General features: G+C 36.9%; 2 protein-coding genes across 22 annotated transcripts in view; one reads left to right on the plus strand and one right to left on the minus strand.

The window, feature by feature from the left end:
• SLC35A5 (solute carrier family 35 member A5) overlaps positions 1-10,691 on the minus strand; it is a 35,260-nt gene extending 24,569 nt beyond the window's left edge. For 2 of the 11 annotated variants that reach the window (XM_081542097.1, XM_081542051.1), the window contains exons 1-4: positions 10,560-10,691; positions 1,861-2,100; positions 1,058-1,175; positions 71-216 (exon numbers count right to left, since the gene is read on the minus strand). In XM_081542097.1, coding sequence (XP_081398223.1) covers positions 71-197 — 127 coding nt within the window. In that variant the 5' untranslated portion in view covers positions 198-216; positions 1,058-1,175; positions 1,861-2,100; positions 10,560-10,691. Of the gene's footprint in view, positions 1-70; positions 217-806; positions 992-1,057; positions 1,299-1,331; positions 1,652-1,860; positions 2,101-10,559 lie in introns of those variants that run through there. The other 9 variants (XM_081542119.1, XM_081542079.1, XM_081542108.1 and 6 more) reach the window with 5 other exon arrangements.
• ATG3 (autophagy related 3) overlaps positions 1-16,522 on the plus strand; it is a 36,606-nt gene that overhangs the window by 2,273 nt on the left and 17,811 nt on the right. For 4 of the 11 annotated variants that reach the window (XM_081542221.1, XM_081542199.1, XM_081542210.1 and 1 more), the window contains exons 1-4: positions 1,410-1,878; positions 4,850-4,891; positions 8,575-8,628; positions 11,537-11,599. In XM_081542221.1, coding sequence (XP_081398347.1) covers positions 8,616-8,628; positions 11,537-11,599 — 76 coding nt within the window. In that variant the 5' untranslated portion in view covers positions 1,410-1,878; positions 4,850-4,891; positions 8,575-8,615. Of the gene's footprint in view, positions 1-1,409; positions 1,879-4,849; positions 4,892-8,574; positions 8,629-11,528; positions 11,600-16,522 lie in introns of those variants that run through there. The other 7 variants (XM_081542182.1, XM_081542162.1, XM_081542172.1 and 4 more) reach the window with 2 other exon arrangements.

Consider the following 16,522-nt stretch of genomic DNA (forward strand, 5'->3'; position numbering starts at 1 on the left):
AGGAAACTATAAACAAGATAATATGCAGTTAGATGGAAGTGCTCTATACATATTTCAAATCTTAACTTACCTTCATTAGCTGAATATTTTACCAGTAGGATGCGACTTGAGCTTAAAGTAATGAATACGGCCCCCAGCAGGAATGTATACATTGCTGACGAGGCGCTTAACATGGGATGACCACAATTGCTTTCCATTCCACTGTTTTTTAATTCCCTTAAAGACAATAATAAATTCATGAGCAACCGTGCTGGCAGATTAAGCATAATACAAGTGCCACTTATTTGTGAAGAATAGAAAAGGAATTTTTTTAGATGTCTAGCTATGGCTATACCTAAACCAAAAGTTGAGGAATACAAGAGAAACCAGGGGAAAGGAAATGAAAGAGTCAATTTTATCAAATCTCTGATAGGAGGGGGGGAACTCCTTAGACAGGAAAGACAAGAGCCAGGTTAGAAGTGCTGTTCTCTAACTTGGAAACTTTAGAAGGACACTTTAGGACTGCAGAATTCTGCAGAAAAACAATGCTTTAACTTTCATTCTTATGAGCAACTTTGCTCTAAAGATAATTTCAGATTTGTCTTTTTCTCCTCAGTAGCGTCTTTCCATAGGATGAAAAAGCGCTTGCTGCGAAAGATTTCGTTGCCGTAAAGACCAAACGGAAATATCCGAAACACTACTGTTAATTTATACTGGATTACTGTTGAAAGTAGAAGACAACTTAAATATCAAGGACCCTAAGGCCTTCTTTCGATATATTAAGGCTACTAAACTCTAGGCCGGATAATTAACTTGCCCAAACCAACCTAGTATAAAGACAGCGCACAGGACCTGCGAAACTGATGGGAGACGGGCTGAAAATGCCAACACCCACACCCCAAGCGGGCCTACGACTACAGAGGCCAAAGAGACACCACCCCTCCTCGGGAAGGACAGGTTTCTCTCCATCATCTAGGAACGCCTTCTTGTCACACATGCGCAAGAGGCATCTGGTCGGCAGCGCCCTCCCTCAAACGCACGCGCAGTTCTTTGCCCGGGGGCCGGGGGGCGCGGTTACCTCGGTCCCTTCGAAGAGCTTCTAGTGGAAGAACGCACATCCTAGAGCTGAGACAATAACTGTCTAGCTCGGCAACAGCAGCAGCAGCGGCAGCTTTTAGGGTCCATAGGCGAGGGAGCTATGGGAGGAAAAGAAAAGCGAATAGGCCTCTGGACAAGACCCTCCTATTCCGGAACAAAAAGCACAACAACGACCCGACAGGGAAAGAGCGGACCTGCAGCCCATTGCGCAGGCGCGCTCTATGTTACGCTTCCGCAGGGAGGGGAGAAGCGACCTGATCCCGCCCCAGCGCGGCCTTTCTCGCGTCACGTGTCGGGAAGAGTCCTGTGTCACGTGAGGCCCAGGTGGCGGCGGAGCTACGGCGAGAGAGTGAGAGGAAGAAGGGGAATCCGGAAGGGGCGCGAGTGAAGCCTGCTGGAGAAGACAGCTCCCCAGAGGGCGGGGGGTGCGCGTGCGCCTGCTTCTCCCCGCCAGCTCGGCCCCGTCGCCCTCCCTCGCGGCCAGGTGATAGCTGGGCCGGGCCTGTGGCGCGCTGCCTGGGGCGAGAGGAGCGCGCGCCCTGCCCTCGCGCGCCGCGCCGGCCGCCCCTCCCCCTCGTCCCGTCCGTCCCGTCGCGACCCGTCCCCTCGCGTGCCGCCGGCCGGGTGCTGAGGCCAATCGGCATCAGCGGGGACATTTTCTGACTCCCGTTCCCTGCCCCGGCTGCCCTTCCACTCCTTCGCGGGGCCGGCCGCCCCTCCGGCCCCAGGATGCAGAATGTGATTAACACGGTGAAGGGAAAGGCACTGGAAGTGGCTGAGTACCTGACCCCGGTCCTCAAGGTAAGCCGGCCGTGAGAGGGGCTGGCAGGCACACGCTTGGCTCTGCAGGGACCGAGGACCTGGCGCCGGGGTGTCACTGTGGTGTCCGGCGGGGAGCGGTGTAGCCAGCTAGTGAGGGTAGTACGCGGGAAAAGGTGCAGCCCCCTACCGCGGTCTTAATCTATTCTCGCAGCGACGCTCCGTGGGTCTGTACTCTTGGCTACTCCCGTCGGAACTCAGCCCCTGTTGGGTACCTTGCGTTAGAAGGTGGTCCGCAGCTATGTGGGTTTGAGAACGTTAAATCGTAACATCGGAAATCTTTTGAACTTTTAAAAGAAGGATTATTATCTTAAATAAATCAGTGTTTGTTACTAAAATGACATGTCATTTTTTTCTTTGAAATTTCATAGTAAGTTTCTTATAATTAGGAGTTTGAAATAGTTGTGAATGAGGTCGCAGCTTTGTTAGATTTCAAAAGAGCAAGGTGAAATTTGCAACATTTTTTTTCAGTACCACTGAACCCAGTCTACAGGCAAAGCCCCCCTTTTTCTGGTTTTAAAATAGCTGAAACTAATTCATCCTGGACGTGAGCAACCTGACCATTCTAAATACATAATTTTATTTTACATTGGCAATAACAGCATTTTAAAAGTAAAAATTGTGACACATTACTTATTAAACCGGTGACTGATTTCTTATTTTCAAAGATAAATTTGTCGAAGTGCATTCGAGTTTTTCTTTTATAACTTTCAGGGTAGTTTTTTTGTTGTTATTGCAACTTTTTTTTTCCTTTTTGTAAAGCGAGCAATGATGAAAAGGAAATGAATAAGGATTTCTTGCTTAAGTGTCTTTTTCTGTAAGTTTTCAATTAAAATTCTACATTTCTTAGCGTGGGGATGAAATACCCTTGGAAATGGTTCCTCTTTATTCAAGAAGTTACTCTGGTATTTTAAAATTTTACTTTACACCCTTTCCAGGACAATGGGAAATGTTAATCCTGTGTTTTTAAATACTTATTTCTAAGAATTGTTTAAAATTATACCTTGTTGGGCCAAGTTTTTAAAAAATTTATAAAAGAGAACTCCAACACTTGCTATGCCTATGTTTGTTTACCAGGCTCCTCCGTCCATGGGATTTTCCAGGCAAGAGTACTGGAGTGGGGTGCCATTGCCTCCTCTGATTTAGTGTGAAACCCATCCTAATTAAGATTATTCAGTCTATTTTGAAATTGAAAATGATTTTGACATTGAATCAAGTGATTCTTTTGCATATTGTGCCATCTCTTCAGAAACATGTCTAACTAGGCATACAGCATTTAAATAATACATGCTTATTAAAACTTTTTAGTTTCAGGGAGAGAGGAGCAAGATAAAAAGACCTCTTAAACATGAAGCTGCTATTTTATTGACCAGTTGTATTTTATTGAACTTACAACAGAAGATTATGTTTTTAGGAAGCGTTCTACTTGTTCACCAAACTGAAAAAATGTGTTAGCTTCTTAGTATGTAGTTTTAGTAATAAGGAAAAAAGAATTAATGACCCTCTTCTTGTTCTTCCCTGTGCAAACTTCCTTGTTTACAAAACTAATTCTTGTGTTGATAGTTTCCTACTAGACATGGGAAGGCAAGGAGAAAAAACTAAATTCCTGGGAAAGAAAGAATGATTTCTCTTAGGAAGTAAAAGTTAAGAAAAATCGTGGTTTGAAAGGCATATGTATAGTGAAAGCCAAAGTCCTTACAGGGATCTTCAAGCCTATACTTGTTTTGTGGTTTTTGTTTAGTCTTGAAGTTGCTTCCGACGGTTTTGCGACCTCATGGCCTTTAGCCCGCCAGGCTCTCTGTCTGTGGGATTTCCCAGCCAAGAATACTGGATTGGGTTGCCATTTCCTACTACAGGCGATCTTGCTGACCTAGGAATTGAACTGGAGTCTCCTGCATTGGCAGGCAGATTCTTTAACACTGAGCTGCCAGGGAAGCCCATACTGGTTTGATAAAGGGTCCTATCTCAACTACTACTGGTTTTTAAGCAAAACCTCTTGCTCACTTTTGCTTAAAAGCCAGTCTAACCTCTATATTATCTATCAAGAGCTCTCAAAAAAAAACCAACCTTCTTGCCTTGGGTTTTGCATTTGCTCTGAAATGCTCTTCAGCATTTGGCTGTTTTCTTTTCTTTATGTCTCTACTGTATAGTCACCCATCAGTGAAGTCTTTGTTCCCTCACCATCCTATTTGAAATAACCATCTCTCTCTTTCCACCCCCACTAGTATCGTCTCTGCCTTATTTTTCTTTCTGGTATTGATTACCATTTGGCTTTTCTCCCTGCACTAGAGTTTAAACTTCTTATGAAGACAAGGATGAATTCGTCTATTTTTTTCACTCTATGTCCCTATTACTCAAATAGTGCTTAGTATATATTATTTGGTATTTTTTGAATCAGTAATGTTCATAAATGGATCTTCATTTTTGTAGATTTCTACCATAGAATCTTATGTAAAACTTAAACTTTAGAAAAATTTGGTAAGTAACATCCTTGCTTTAGGGAGAGTATAGTGTATACTATCTTGGTGGACATGAGAATAATGGGAAAGTATTAAATGGTTTAGGACTCCTAGATTTGGTTTCTAATATTACCCAATTTCAGTGAGAAATTGGCTGAATTGTAAGATGTCTAAACATCTTAAGATATTTTTACTGTCTTGTAAAATAATATTTGGTCATTTTACAAAATTATTTTGAGGTTTAGTGTTTGTATAAACCTTTGAATGTTTTTCCAAAGAGCTTTGCTCTAATGTAGTATTGATCACACTGTATTTTAATTATTTTCATGTCAGTTTCCTCTGCTACATAATCCTGAGGTCAGGTACCAGTGACAGATTCTTTTTTTGCACATTCCATTACCTAGATGGGTGCTAGGCAAATAGTTGCCCACAAATGTTTTTTCAATTGAAAGTGAGAGATAGTGTAATACTGTTACTCTTTTTACTCTTTTTAGGAATCAAAGTTTAAGGAAACAGGGGTTATCACCCCAGAAGAGGTGAGTATTGAAGATATTATAAAGCTGTTATATTCTACAGTTACAGAAAACTGGGCGACTTTTTTGCTTTATAAGAAAACATCTTGAAATTTGATCTTGATTTGAGTAAAATTAGATCCTATTGACTGTATTAGCAATCTTGTAAGGGTTTCTACTTCCCATAAAAGAAAATGTAACTTCCCTCCCAGTTTGTCATTTCTCATATTTTTCTATAGTTCCTCTTTATTTAAAAATGAGGGTGGGAGAAGAAATGGAAAAGACTCCTGTAGTCATTTATCCTTCAATCATATTTGTATTATATTGAACTGTGCATTGGACTCGGATATTTGTTACGTCTTGATTCTTTCTACACCAAACATGAGTATTCATGGCTTTCCATTTGGAAACTTTGGCTTGATACTTGGATATTAAGTTTTCTATCAGTATTCAGGTTACATATTTTATTGCTACACACTTAACACTGATTTTTTTCACCATTCTTTCACTTTTTCTACTAACCATACAATAATGAATCTGCTTAATGCTGAAACTCATGGTTCTTTTATAGACCAATTGTGTTTTATTGAACTTTTAACATAGAATTATGTTTTGAGGAATCATTTTGCTTGTTCATCAAACCTATGTAATAAAGGTTTTCTTTTTCCTTTAGATAATTTATTTTGTTGTCTTCAGAGAAATAAACTCTGGTCTAAAAATCCTTTTGGACTTTAGTTTTATGAGTAGTTACAATTACATCACATTTATTTTTTATTGTTAATGAATGGCAAATAATTTCTTTAACCTTCACCTTTAGCTCTCATTAAAAGTACCAGTCATTGGCAGTGGAACTTAACTCACTGTTTTGAAAGAAACATTTTGAAATGAGCCGTGTTACATGATCATGTTGTAAATTCCAAGACCTGAAGTCAAAGAATTAACTGATTTTTCAGTTTTCAGTTGTGATGCAATCTCTTCAGTCCCAAATCCTTTTTAAGTTCAAAGAATGGTGTGCTGAACCGACAATTTTATCTAAAATTGTCTTTATTTTTAGTGAAGACACATAGTGGTACTGACAAAACTTGGAAGACCTGCCTTCTAGACCCGTTTCTCTGATTTCTCCTGTTCTGACTTGGCCAAATCAAGCTATCCAGGCACAGGCCTCATGTTTCCTCATTTTTTTTATTTTTTAATTTTTTTATTTTATAAATTTATTTATTTTAGTTGGGGGCTAATTACTTTACTTGTTTCCTCATTTTAAGATGAGGAGTTTTGGCTTGACATTCTCTAAAGGACCTGTTTGCCTTAAACATCATAAGTTTAATATCTTGAATGCCAAGTAAAACTAAGTTTTGAGCTTAAGGATAGTATTAATGTTCTTGCCAGATATAATTTAGATATGAGTCTTAAAACTCAGTATCTAAAATAAAGAGCAGAGATCAATGTATGCCGTTTTTCTTGTATTTTTCGGCTTTATCTCCTCTATGTGAAAGTGACATGGATGAAAAGATAGCTGAAGTTAGAGATGCAAGCCTGTGGTCATTGAATAGAATTAAGCTGTTTTAAAACAGCTACTGTTCCTACAATGCACTTAATTGTATCATGAAGTGAGTTATAAATTTCCCCCTTTTTAAACAAATGCACAGCAAAAACTAGCTCAGTTGGGTACCAACCACATAATCCTGGATTGAGAATAGAGCACAGTTATAGGATTTAGTTAGTTTAGAATGAGCCTAGAGGAAGAAGATCAGAAGACATAAAATGCTTTGTTGTTGTTCGGTTGCTAAGTCGGGTTGCTAAGTCGTGTCTGACTCTTTGTGACTCCATAAACTGCAGCATTCCAGGCTTCCCTGTCCTTAACTGTCTCCTAGAGTTTACTAAACTCATGTCCTTTGAGTCAATGATGTTACCTAACCATCTCATTCTCTGCCGCCCCCTTCTCCTCCTCCCCTCAATCTTTCCCAACATCAGGGTCTTTTTCAATGAGTCAGCTCTTTGCTCAGGTGGCCAGAGTATTGGAGTTTCAGCATCAGTCCTTCCAATGAATATTCAGGATTGATTTCATTTAGGATTGACTGGTTTGATGGAAATGCTATACTGATTTGATCTGTTCAGTTGTTTTCTCTTACTGTTTCTGGGCTTCTGGCTGGCAGCATTTAGCTGTCTTTTTGTTTTCATTTAGAGATGTGGAAGTATTGTTTTTAAAACAAGGGACAAGCATTAATATGGTACTTTTTGGACTAAAAATACTTTAATGTACAGCATGTATATGGCTTGAGTAAGTCGAGTACTAGTAATAAAGGATAGCATGAAGAATAAAGCTGCTTATCAGAATGTTAACATTAATTCCATCTTGTTAGAGTTATCCAGTGTTTAATCACTAAGAGTAAGCAGTACTGAGAATTTAGAAATTTGAATCTTTCATTTGAACATAGGAAGCAGGTAATAAAAATAATGGCCACTGCTAATGAGAGCGAGAGATACCATATACTAAATATCATCGCGATGCTGTGTTCTTTTATAGTTTTCCTTATCTTCTAGTGTTTTTGTTATTTTTTCAATAGATGTAACCAGAGGTGCTAGGGAATAAATACTAGAGTCTTGTGACCTCAAAGAAATACCATTAAAGAATTTTAAAATTTTTAATTCTTTGTTTTGCTTGCATTTTGTTAATACTTTTGTGTTAGTGATGAATTAATTCCTGATAACCACCAAGTTGTTATGTAGCATCTGGTTGCAGTGACCCAAAATGCATAAAACTTGGGTTTTTGTCTTTACCTAATCACTTTAAATAGTCAAGAAATTCTTTAAATAAAAGAGTAGAAACATTTTGTAAAGTTGCTGTTGGGAGTATGCTGTTAAATCTTGTTTATCTGTCTTCTTAGAAGAAGTTATTCACAGAATTCTTAAGAGTTTTACTCTCAAATTAAAATAGGATATCACATAAAGACATACTTTTCTCAGAAAGGCATTAGAAGACTAAAGATAATGTATTTTTTTTGCTGTGTAATAAACATGTGAACACTACATGATTTTAAGTGAGAGCTATTGTTGTGAAATAGAATTGGGAAAGTGTGTGTATTGCTTGAGTCAGGACACTGCAGTTACGCTTAACAGACTCATTTTCTGCTTTTAAGAATAAGCAGAATTTCTGTCTTGCAATTAATATCAGTCCATGCTCACGTATACTGGGAATTTTCAGAAGGTTAAACTATTTCTTTCTGAGTCTGTTTTTCATTTTTGAAGAAAAACAAAAACTTGTACAATATTCAGCCTGACCAAAAAGTCCAAGATTTGTTAGGATTCAGTTTCTTAATTGTCTTGTTGTTTTCCAATTCAATCCAAAAGCTTCTAACTTTTCCCCATTGATTGGCAGTACTTTTCTCTCTTTTATTAATGATTGCTTTAACAGTGTGAAAAAGCTTTCACAATTATATATTACTTAAATTTTTTTTAAAAATGAGGAAGAAAAACTGTACACTATGAGGTAATAAACTATTCTTACATCATAGAACTGTTAAAATTTGTAGTTTTAATACATATTCAAAAATAAATCTTCAGGCTGTAGAGCAAGTTGGTGCTGTTTGCATTTTAGTTGATTATTTTGTATCAAGATTACACAGGATGATCCCTTTGGTATTCTGCCACCTTACATTCAGTGATGTTCAATTTTCCTTTTTTTCATATTTCTTCTAAATCTTGAATAGTTTGTGGCAGCTGGAGATCACTTAGTCCACCACTGTCCAACATGGCAATGGTAAGTACTCTTGATTGAGGAACAGAAAGTTCATAAAAGGTACGATTTCATGATTATGGCAGTTTACAAAATAGATTGGTGCATGAAAATTAGAATAACCAGTTTAATTTTCCTCTTGTAGATTGTTCTTTTAAATAGTGCCCCAGTATTACTCAAAGTGAAATAAATAAAGAAAAATTGAACTTTACACTTGTTTTGTTTTGCTCTGCTAACACAAAAGATGGACATTTTTGAGATCAGTGCCTTCCTGTGCCAGCATTCCCTTTCTTTACAGTGTCTAGGTCAGTTCTTATGGTAGGTCTTTAAAAATATTTTCAAATATTTTAATAATTTTGATTAGCTTATTTTTCAAATTAAAAAGTATTGAATTTTTTATGATATTAATAGAAACAGAATTTTTCAGAATCTCATGTTTCTTCACCATAAGACCTTCTTTGAGGTTCAAAAGTTTCTCCCCGTTTTTAGGAATTTCAGCTCAAAAGTTGAGAGATTCATGATAGCAAATGAAGTCTTAATTGGAAATCTATCTGTAACAGACTTTTCTAATTTTTATTTTTCTCATTAACTTTTCTTTTAATTATAAAGTAATTAAACAGCTTAACAGTTCTCATAATGTATCTTTAAAATATCTGAATAATAATAAATTTAATTTCATTACTTTGAGTACTTACGATAAAGCTACCTGGCAGTAGCTGAAAAATTGATCCCAATACTGGCACACTGTTTTATTAGGCTAGAATTGTTTGGAATTATTATCTTGTTTGGATATGAGTGGTTCAACTTGTTACATCCTTTTTTTTCCCAGTGACACTTTTTCAGTTGTAGTTGAAAGGTTGAGTTTTGATTAGGGAGCAGGGATTTTAGAATTAACAAGGTTCTAATTGATAATGTTTTCTAAAGAGCTTAAGTAAACTATTTAAAATCACAGTTGGAACTCTTTCATCTGTGGCCTATTCTGTTACCTTTAATTTTTATATTTTAATACATCCAAAATAGTTCTTACTTCTTGAACATTGTTTCCTATGTACCAAGAAAGGCTGAAATGTCAGGTTCATTTATTTTTATGTCTTCTGTTTCCTGTGTGTATTTCTGTTCCATATATTAAATTGTGTTCATATCATAGAAGCTCTCAGATTTAGACTTTTTCCCACCTTCTAAATTGTTAAAACTATATTTAGCTACATTCTGATCTACAGTACATCAATATATATATATTTCAAGTCAAATAGGGGTATAACATTTAAAATAATAGTCATTTTGTAAGAAAAGAACTAAAGGATTTTCTTCAGTACATATGTGATAGATGTATATTTTCTTTATTCAGATTTGATTGTTGTAGTCCTTAGTTGTCTAATTATATAATTTATAGTATTGTTTTAAGGGTTGATACCCATGGATAGAATCATCATTTAGCAGATAGTATTTATAGTTCCCACTTCATGAATTATGATAGTTGAAATAATTTTATTGTAACTTAGACCTCAGTTATATCACACTCCAGTGTCTATGCTTCTGACTGAATTGTTGGGGCTAGAGGAACAATTTATTTTAAATCTGTGCTAGAAGTAGACCATTTCTATGCTGTATGTTCATGTTTACAGGTGCCAGTGTGACTGTATTATATCGTCTTCCCTCAGAACTTCAGGCATTACCATTTCATTGTTGAGTTTGACACTTGGGAATGGTCTAAAAAATCCTAGAAGCCTGACAGATGGTTTTGGGGCATTTCCTGGCTTTATCTTATGCTCAAATCTATGGTTTGAAGTTTAGATGGAAGCTTAAGGCAACAGAACTCCAAATCATTTATATTTGTGACAGATACCACATGCCAGCCCAGCTCTGACCAGTTCTAGTAAGAGTCAACTCAAAAGAATCTTTGAAGAAATTTCTTAGTGAGATATTCCAGAGTAGCCCCCCAAATCAGAGATGTTATACCTGGCTCTGACGACCCACAGAGGGCGCAGTATTCAAGAGCAGAAGCCCCAGAGTAACTTGACTTGATCCTGGCTTCTTTATACCTTCTGGTTTTGTGACTGTGGGCAGCGTGACTTCTTTAAGCTTTTGTTTAACGTATAAACTGGGGCTGTTAACATTGTTCACTTCTTAGATTTCTGGGGATTATGTGAAAATAATGCATGTTGGAGTTCTAGATCCTGTACTTAATAGAAAGAAAGTGAAAGTGTTAGTCGCTCAGTCCTGCCCAACTGTTTGCAACCCCATGAACTGTAGCCCACCAGGCTCGTCTGTCCATGGGATTTTCCAGGCAAGGATAGTGAAGTGGGTTGCCATTTCCTTCTCCAGGGGATCTAACCCAGGGATCAAACCTGGGTCTTTTGCACTGCAGGCAGATTCTTTACGAACTGAGCTACCAGGAAGCACTCAATAAAAGGTTTTATTGTTTATTTCTGTCGTTATTATTCTCAGCATTATCATCTGGTGATTCAAAGCATCTTATCTCTGAGTTCCAGTTTTAATACAGCAGTAGGAATGTGAATCTTGTCAACTACCTACTTTGTTATGCAATATCATGCAGCTATTTTTCTGCCTCCTCTTGGTCTTACAATCAGCCCTACCTTAAAAATCTAGTTCAGATTATTTTTGTTTGAAGGAAGACATAATAGTTGCTTAATATATTTCCATATTATTCTTTTTTTAATTTAATCCAAATCCTCTTGGTCTGTCTGCAGTCTCTTAGTACATTTCACTTAAATACATTTCACTTTTATATTATTGCTATGCTCTTCATTGCCCCAACATACATCACTTTTTGGATCCTTCCTAAAGCAATCCTAAAATAGTTTTCTGATGGGTGTGGGTTGTGTGGTGTTGAGATTAACATGTGATACCTTCTGTTTTTGCCTTTTAAAATATTTTTTGTATTTTGGTGCTTTTCACTTTTTAAAGGGCTACAGGGGAAGAATTGAAAGTGAAGGCTTACCTACCATCAGGCAAACAATTTTTGGTCACCAAAAATGGTAAGAATTATGTTGCATATATATTAAAAAAAAAAAAAAACCTTAGTACTTACTGAACTTTTTTTTTAATTTATTTTTTTATTGAAGGATAATTGCTTTACAGAATTTTGTTATTTTCTGTTAAACTGCAGCATGAATCAGCCATAGGTGTACATATATCCCCTCCCTTTTGAAGTTCTCCCATCTCCCTCCCCATCCCACCCCTCTAGGTTGACACAGAGCCCCTGTTTGAGTTTCCTGAGCCATACAGCAAATTCCTGTTGGCTATCTATTTTACATATGGTAATGTAAGTTTCCATGTTTCTCTTTCCATACATCTCACCCTCTCCTCCCCTCTCCCCATATCCATAAGTCTGTTCTCTATGTCTGTTTCTCCATTGCTGTCCTGTAAATAAATTCTTCAGAACCATTTTTCTAGATTCTGTATATGTGTGTTAGAATACGATATTTATCTTTCTCTTTCTGACTCACTGCACTCTGTATAATAGTTTCTAGGTTCATCCACCTCATCAGAACTGACTCAAATGGGTTCCTTTTTATGGCTGAGTAGTATTCCATTGTGTGTATGTACCACGACGGTTGCTTCCACGTTCTAGCTATTGTAAATAGTGCTGCAGTGAACAATGGGATACGTGTGTCTTTTTCAACGCTGGTTTCCTCGGTATATGCCTAGGAGGGGCATTGCTGGGTCATATGGTGGTTTTACTCCTAGTTTTTTAAGGAAGCTCCATACTGTCTTCCATAGTGGCTGTATGAATTTACATTCCCACCAATAGTGCAAGAGCATTCCCTTTTCTCCACATCCTCTCCAACGTTTATTGTTTGTAGACTTTTTGATGATGGCCATTCTGACTGGTGTGAAGAGATATCTCACTGTGGTTTTGATTTGCATTTCTCTAATAATGAGTGATGTTGAGCATCTTTTCATGTGTTTATTAGCCATCTGTATGTCTTCTTTGGAGAAATGTCTGTTTAGGTCTTTTTCCACTTCTTGATTGGGTTCTTTGTTTTCATCAGTGTCTTATAATTTTCTGTGTACATTTCTTTTGTCTTGTTAGGTAAGTTTATTCCTAAATATTTAATTCCTTTTTGTTGCGGTGGTGAATAGGTTTGATTCCTTACTTTCTCTTTCTGATTTTTCATTGTTAGTATATAGAAATGCAAGTGGTTTCTGTGTATTGATTTCATGTCCTGCAACTTTGTTAAGTTCACTGATTAGCTCTAGTAATTTTCTGATACTATCTTTAGGGTTTTTTATGTACAGTATCATGTCATCTGCAAACAGTGAGAGCTTTACTTCTTTTCTGATCTGGATACCTTTTATTTCTTTTCCTTCTCTGATTGCTTTAGCTAGGAATTCCAGAACTATGTTCAATAGTAGTGACGAAAGTGGGCACTTTTATCTCGTTCCTGGTCTTAGGGGGAATGCTTTCAGTTTCTCACCATTGAGAATAATGTTTGCTGTAGGCTTGTCATATATGTGGCCTTTACTATGTTGAGGTAGGTTCCTTCTATGCCCATTTTTTGAAGAGTTTTCATCATAAATGTGTGCTGAATTTTGTCAAAGGCTTTTTCTGCATCTATTGAGATGATCATACGGTTTTTATCTTTCAATTTGTTAATATGGTGTATCACATTGGCTGATTTGCGTATATTGAAGAATCCTTGCATCCCTGAAATAAACCCAACTTGATCATGGTGTATGAGCTTTTGATGTGTTGCTGAATTCTGTTTGCTAAAATTTTGTTGAGGATTTTTGCATCTATGTTCACCAGTGATATCAGCCTATGGTTTTCTTTTTTTGTGTTGTCTTTGTCTGGTTTTGGTATCAGGGTGATGGTGGCCTTGTAGAATGAGTTTGGAAGTGTTCCTTCCTCTGCAATTTTTGAAAGAGTTTTAGAAGGATAGGCGTTAACTCTTCTCTAGATGTTTGATAGAATTCTCCTGTGAAGCCATCTGGTCCTGGGCTTTTGTTTTTTGGGAGATTTTTGATCACAGCTTCAATTTCAGTGCTTGCAGTTGGGTTGTTCATAATTTCTGTTTCTTCCTGGTTCAGTCTTGGAAGATTGAACTTTTCCAAGAATCTGTCCATTTCTTCCAGGTTATCCATTTTATTGCCATATAGTTGTTCATAATAGTCTCTTCTAACCTTTGTGTTTCTGCATTGTCTGTTGTAACCTCTCCTTTTTCATTTCTAATTTTGTTGATTGGATTCTTCTCTCTTTTGTTCTTGATGAGTCTGGCTAAAGGTTTGTCAATTTTGTTTATCTTCGCAAAGAACCAGCTTTTAGTTTTATTAATCTTTACTATTATTTCTTTCACTTCTGTGTCATGTATTTCTGCTGGGATCTTTATGATTTCTTTCCTTCTACTAATTTTGGGGGGTTTTTTTGTTCTTCTGTTTTCAGTTGTTTAGGTGTAAAGTTAAGTTGTCTATTTGGTGTATCATGTTTCTTGAGGTAGGATTGTATTGCTATAAACTTCCCTCTTAGAACTGCTTTTGGTGCATCCCATAGGTTTTGAGTTGTTGTGTTTTCATTGTCATTTGTTTCTAGAAATATTTTTATTTCCCTTTTGATTTCTTTAGGAACCTGTTGGTCATTTAGAAATGTGTTGTTTAATCTCCATGTGTTTGTGTTTCTTACACTTTTTTCTTGTAATTGATATCTAGTTTCATAGCATTGTGGTCGGAGAAGATGCTTGATACGATTTCAATTTTCTTAAATTTACTGAGGTGATTTGTGACCCAAGATGTGGTCTATCCTGGAGAATGTTCCATGTGCACTTGAGAAGAAGGTGTATTCTTCTGCATTTGGATGGACTGTCCTGAAGATATCAGTGAGGTCCATCTCATCTAATGTATCATTTAAGACTTGTGTTTCCTTATTAATTTTCTGTTTTAATGATCTGTCCATTGGTGTGAGTGGGGTGTTAAAGTCTCCTACTATTATTGTGTTACTGTCAGTTTCTCATTTTATGTTTGTTAGTGTTTGTCTTACGTATTGAGGTGCTCCTATGTTGGGTGCATAGATTTTTACAATTGTTATGTCTTCTTGTTGGATTGATCCCTTGATCATTATGTAGTGTCCTTCCTTATCTCTTTATTTTATGGTCTATTTTGTCTAATATGATGATTGCTACTCCAGCTTTCTTTTACTTCCCATTTGCATGGAATATATTTTTCCATTCTCTCACTTTCAGTCTATATGTGTCCTTAGGTCTGAAGTGGGTTTCTTGTAGACAGCCTATATATGGATCTTGCTTTTGTATCCATTCAGCCAGTTTGTGTCTTTTGGTTGGAGCATTTAATCTATTTACATTTAAAGTAATTATTGATAAGTATGTTCCTGTTGCCATTTTCTTAATTGTTTGGTGTTGATCTTGTAGATCTTTTTTCTTCTCTTGTATTCCTTGACTATATGAATCCATTTAACATTTGTTGTAAAGCTGGTTTGGTGGGACTGAATTCTCTTAACTTTTGCTTGTCTGAAAAGCTTTTTATTTCTCCATCAATTTGGATGAGGTCCTTGTCAGGTACAGTAATCTTGGTTGTAGATTTTTCCCTTTCATTACTTTAAATATATCCTGCCATTCCTTGTGGCCTGCAGTTTCTGCTGAAAGATCAGCTGTTGTTAAGCGTATGGGGTTTTCCTTATATATTACTTGTTGCTTCTCCCTTGCTGCTTTTAATATTCTTTGTGTCTAGTCTTTGTTTGATTAGTTTGTGTCTTGGCATGTTTCTCCTTGGGTTTATCCTATATGGGACTCTTTGTGCCTCTTGGACTTGACTGATTATTTCCTTTTCCATGTTGGGAAAATTTTCAACTATAATCTCTTCAGAAATTTTCTCATACCCTTTCTTTTTCTCTTCTTCTGGGACCTCTGTAATTCAAATGTTGGTAACGTGTGATATGGTCCCAGAGGTCTCTGAGACTGTCCTCAGTTCTTTTCATTTTGTCTATTTTATTTTGCTCTTCAGAAGTTATTTCCACCATTTTATCTTCCAGCTCACTGATTCATTCCTCTGCTTCAGATATTCTGCCATTGATTCCTTCTAGAGTATTTTCAGTTTCAGTAATTGTGTTGTTTGTCTCTGTATGTTTCTTCTTTATTTCTAGGTCTTTGTTAATTGATTCTTGCATTTTCTCCATTTTGTTTCCAAGGTTTTTGATCATCTTACTATCATTATTTTGAATTCTTTTTCAGGTGGTTGCCTATATCCTCTTCATTTATTTGGACTTCTGTGTTTCTAGTTTGTTCCTTCATTTGTGTAGCATTTCTCTGCTGTTTAATTTTTTTTTTTTTTTAACTTATTGTGCTTGAGGTCTCGTTTTCCCATGCTTCAAGGTTGAATTCTTTCTACCTTTTGGTTTCTGACCTCTAAGGTTGGTCTAGTGGTTTGTGTAAGTTCATATAGGGTGAGATTTGTGCTGAATTTTTGTTTGTTTGTTTGTTATTCCTCTTATAGGCAAGGCTGAGTGAGGTGATAATCCTGTCTGCTGATGATTATATTTTTGTTTTGTTTGTTTAGATGAGGCGCAGGGTGCTACTGGTGTTTGGGTGATGCTGGGTCTTGTATTCAGGTGATTTCCTTTGTGGGAGTTCTCACTACTTGATACTCCCTAGGGTTAGTTCTCTGGTAGTCTAGGGTCTTGGAGTCAGTCCTCCCACTCCAAAGGCACAGGACTTGATCTCTGGTCAGAAACGAAGATTCTATAAGTGGTTTGTTGTGGCATTAAGTGAGATTAGAACAAATATCCAAAATGAGAAACCAAAGATGAACCCCAGACAAATGGCAGTTACAAAATCAGGCAAATGATACTTAAAATAATGGAATATACATATATACCCATGAGCAAAGTCAAAACAGTACAACAAAAATAAAGTACAACAGATTGACCCAGCGAACACGGGAAATCAAAG

Source organism: Giraffa tippelskirchi, chromosome 2 (genome assembly GCF_054371585.1).
Source record: "Giraffa tippelskirchi isolate mGirTip1 chromosome 2, T2T-mGirTip1v1.2.pri, whole genome shotgun sequence".
NCBI lineage: Eukaryota > Metazoa > Chordata > Mammalia > Artiodactyla > Giraffidae > Giraffa > Giraffa tippelskirchi.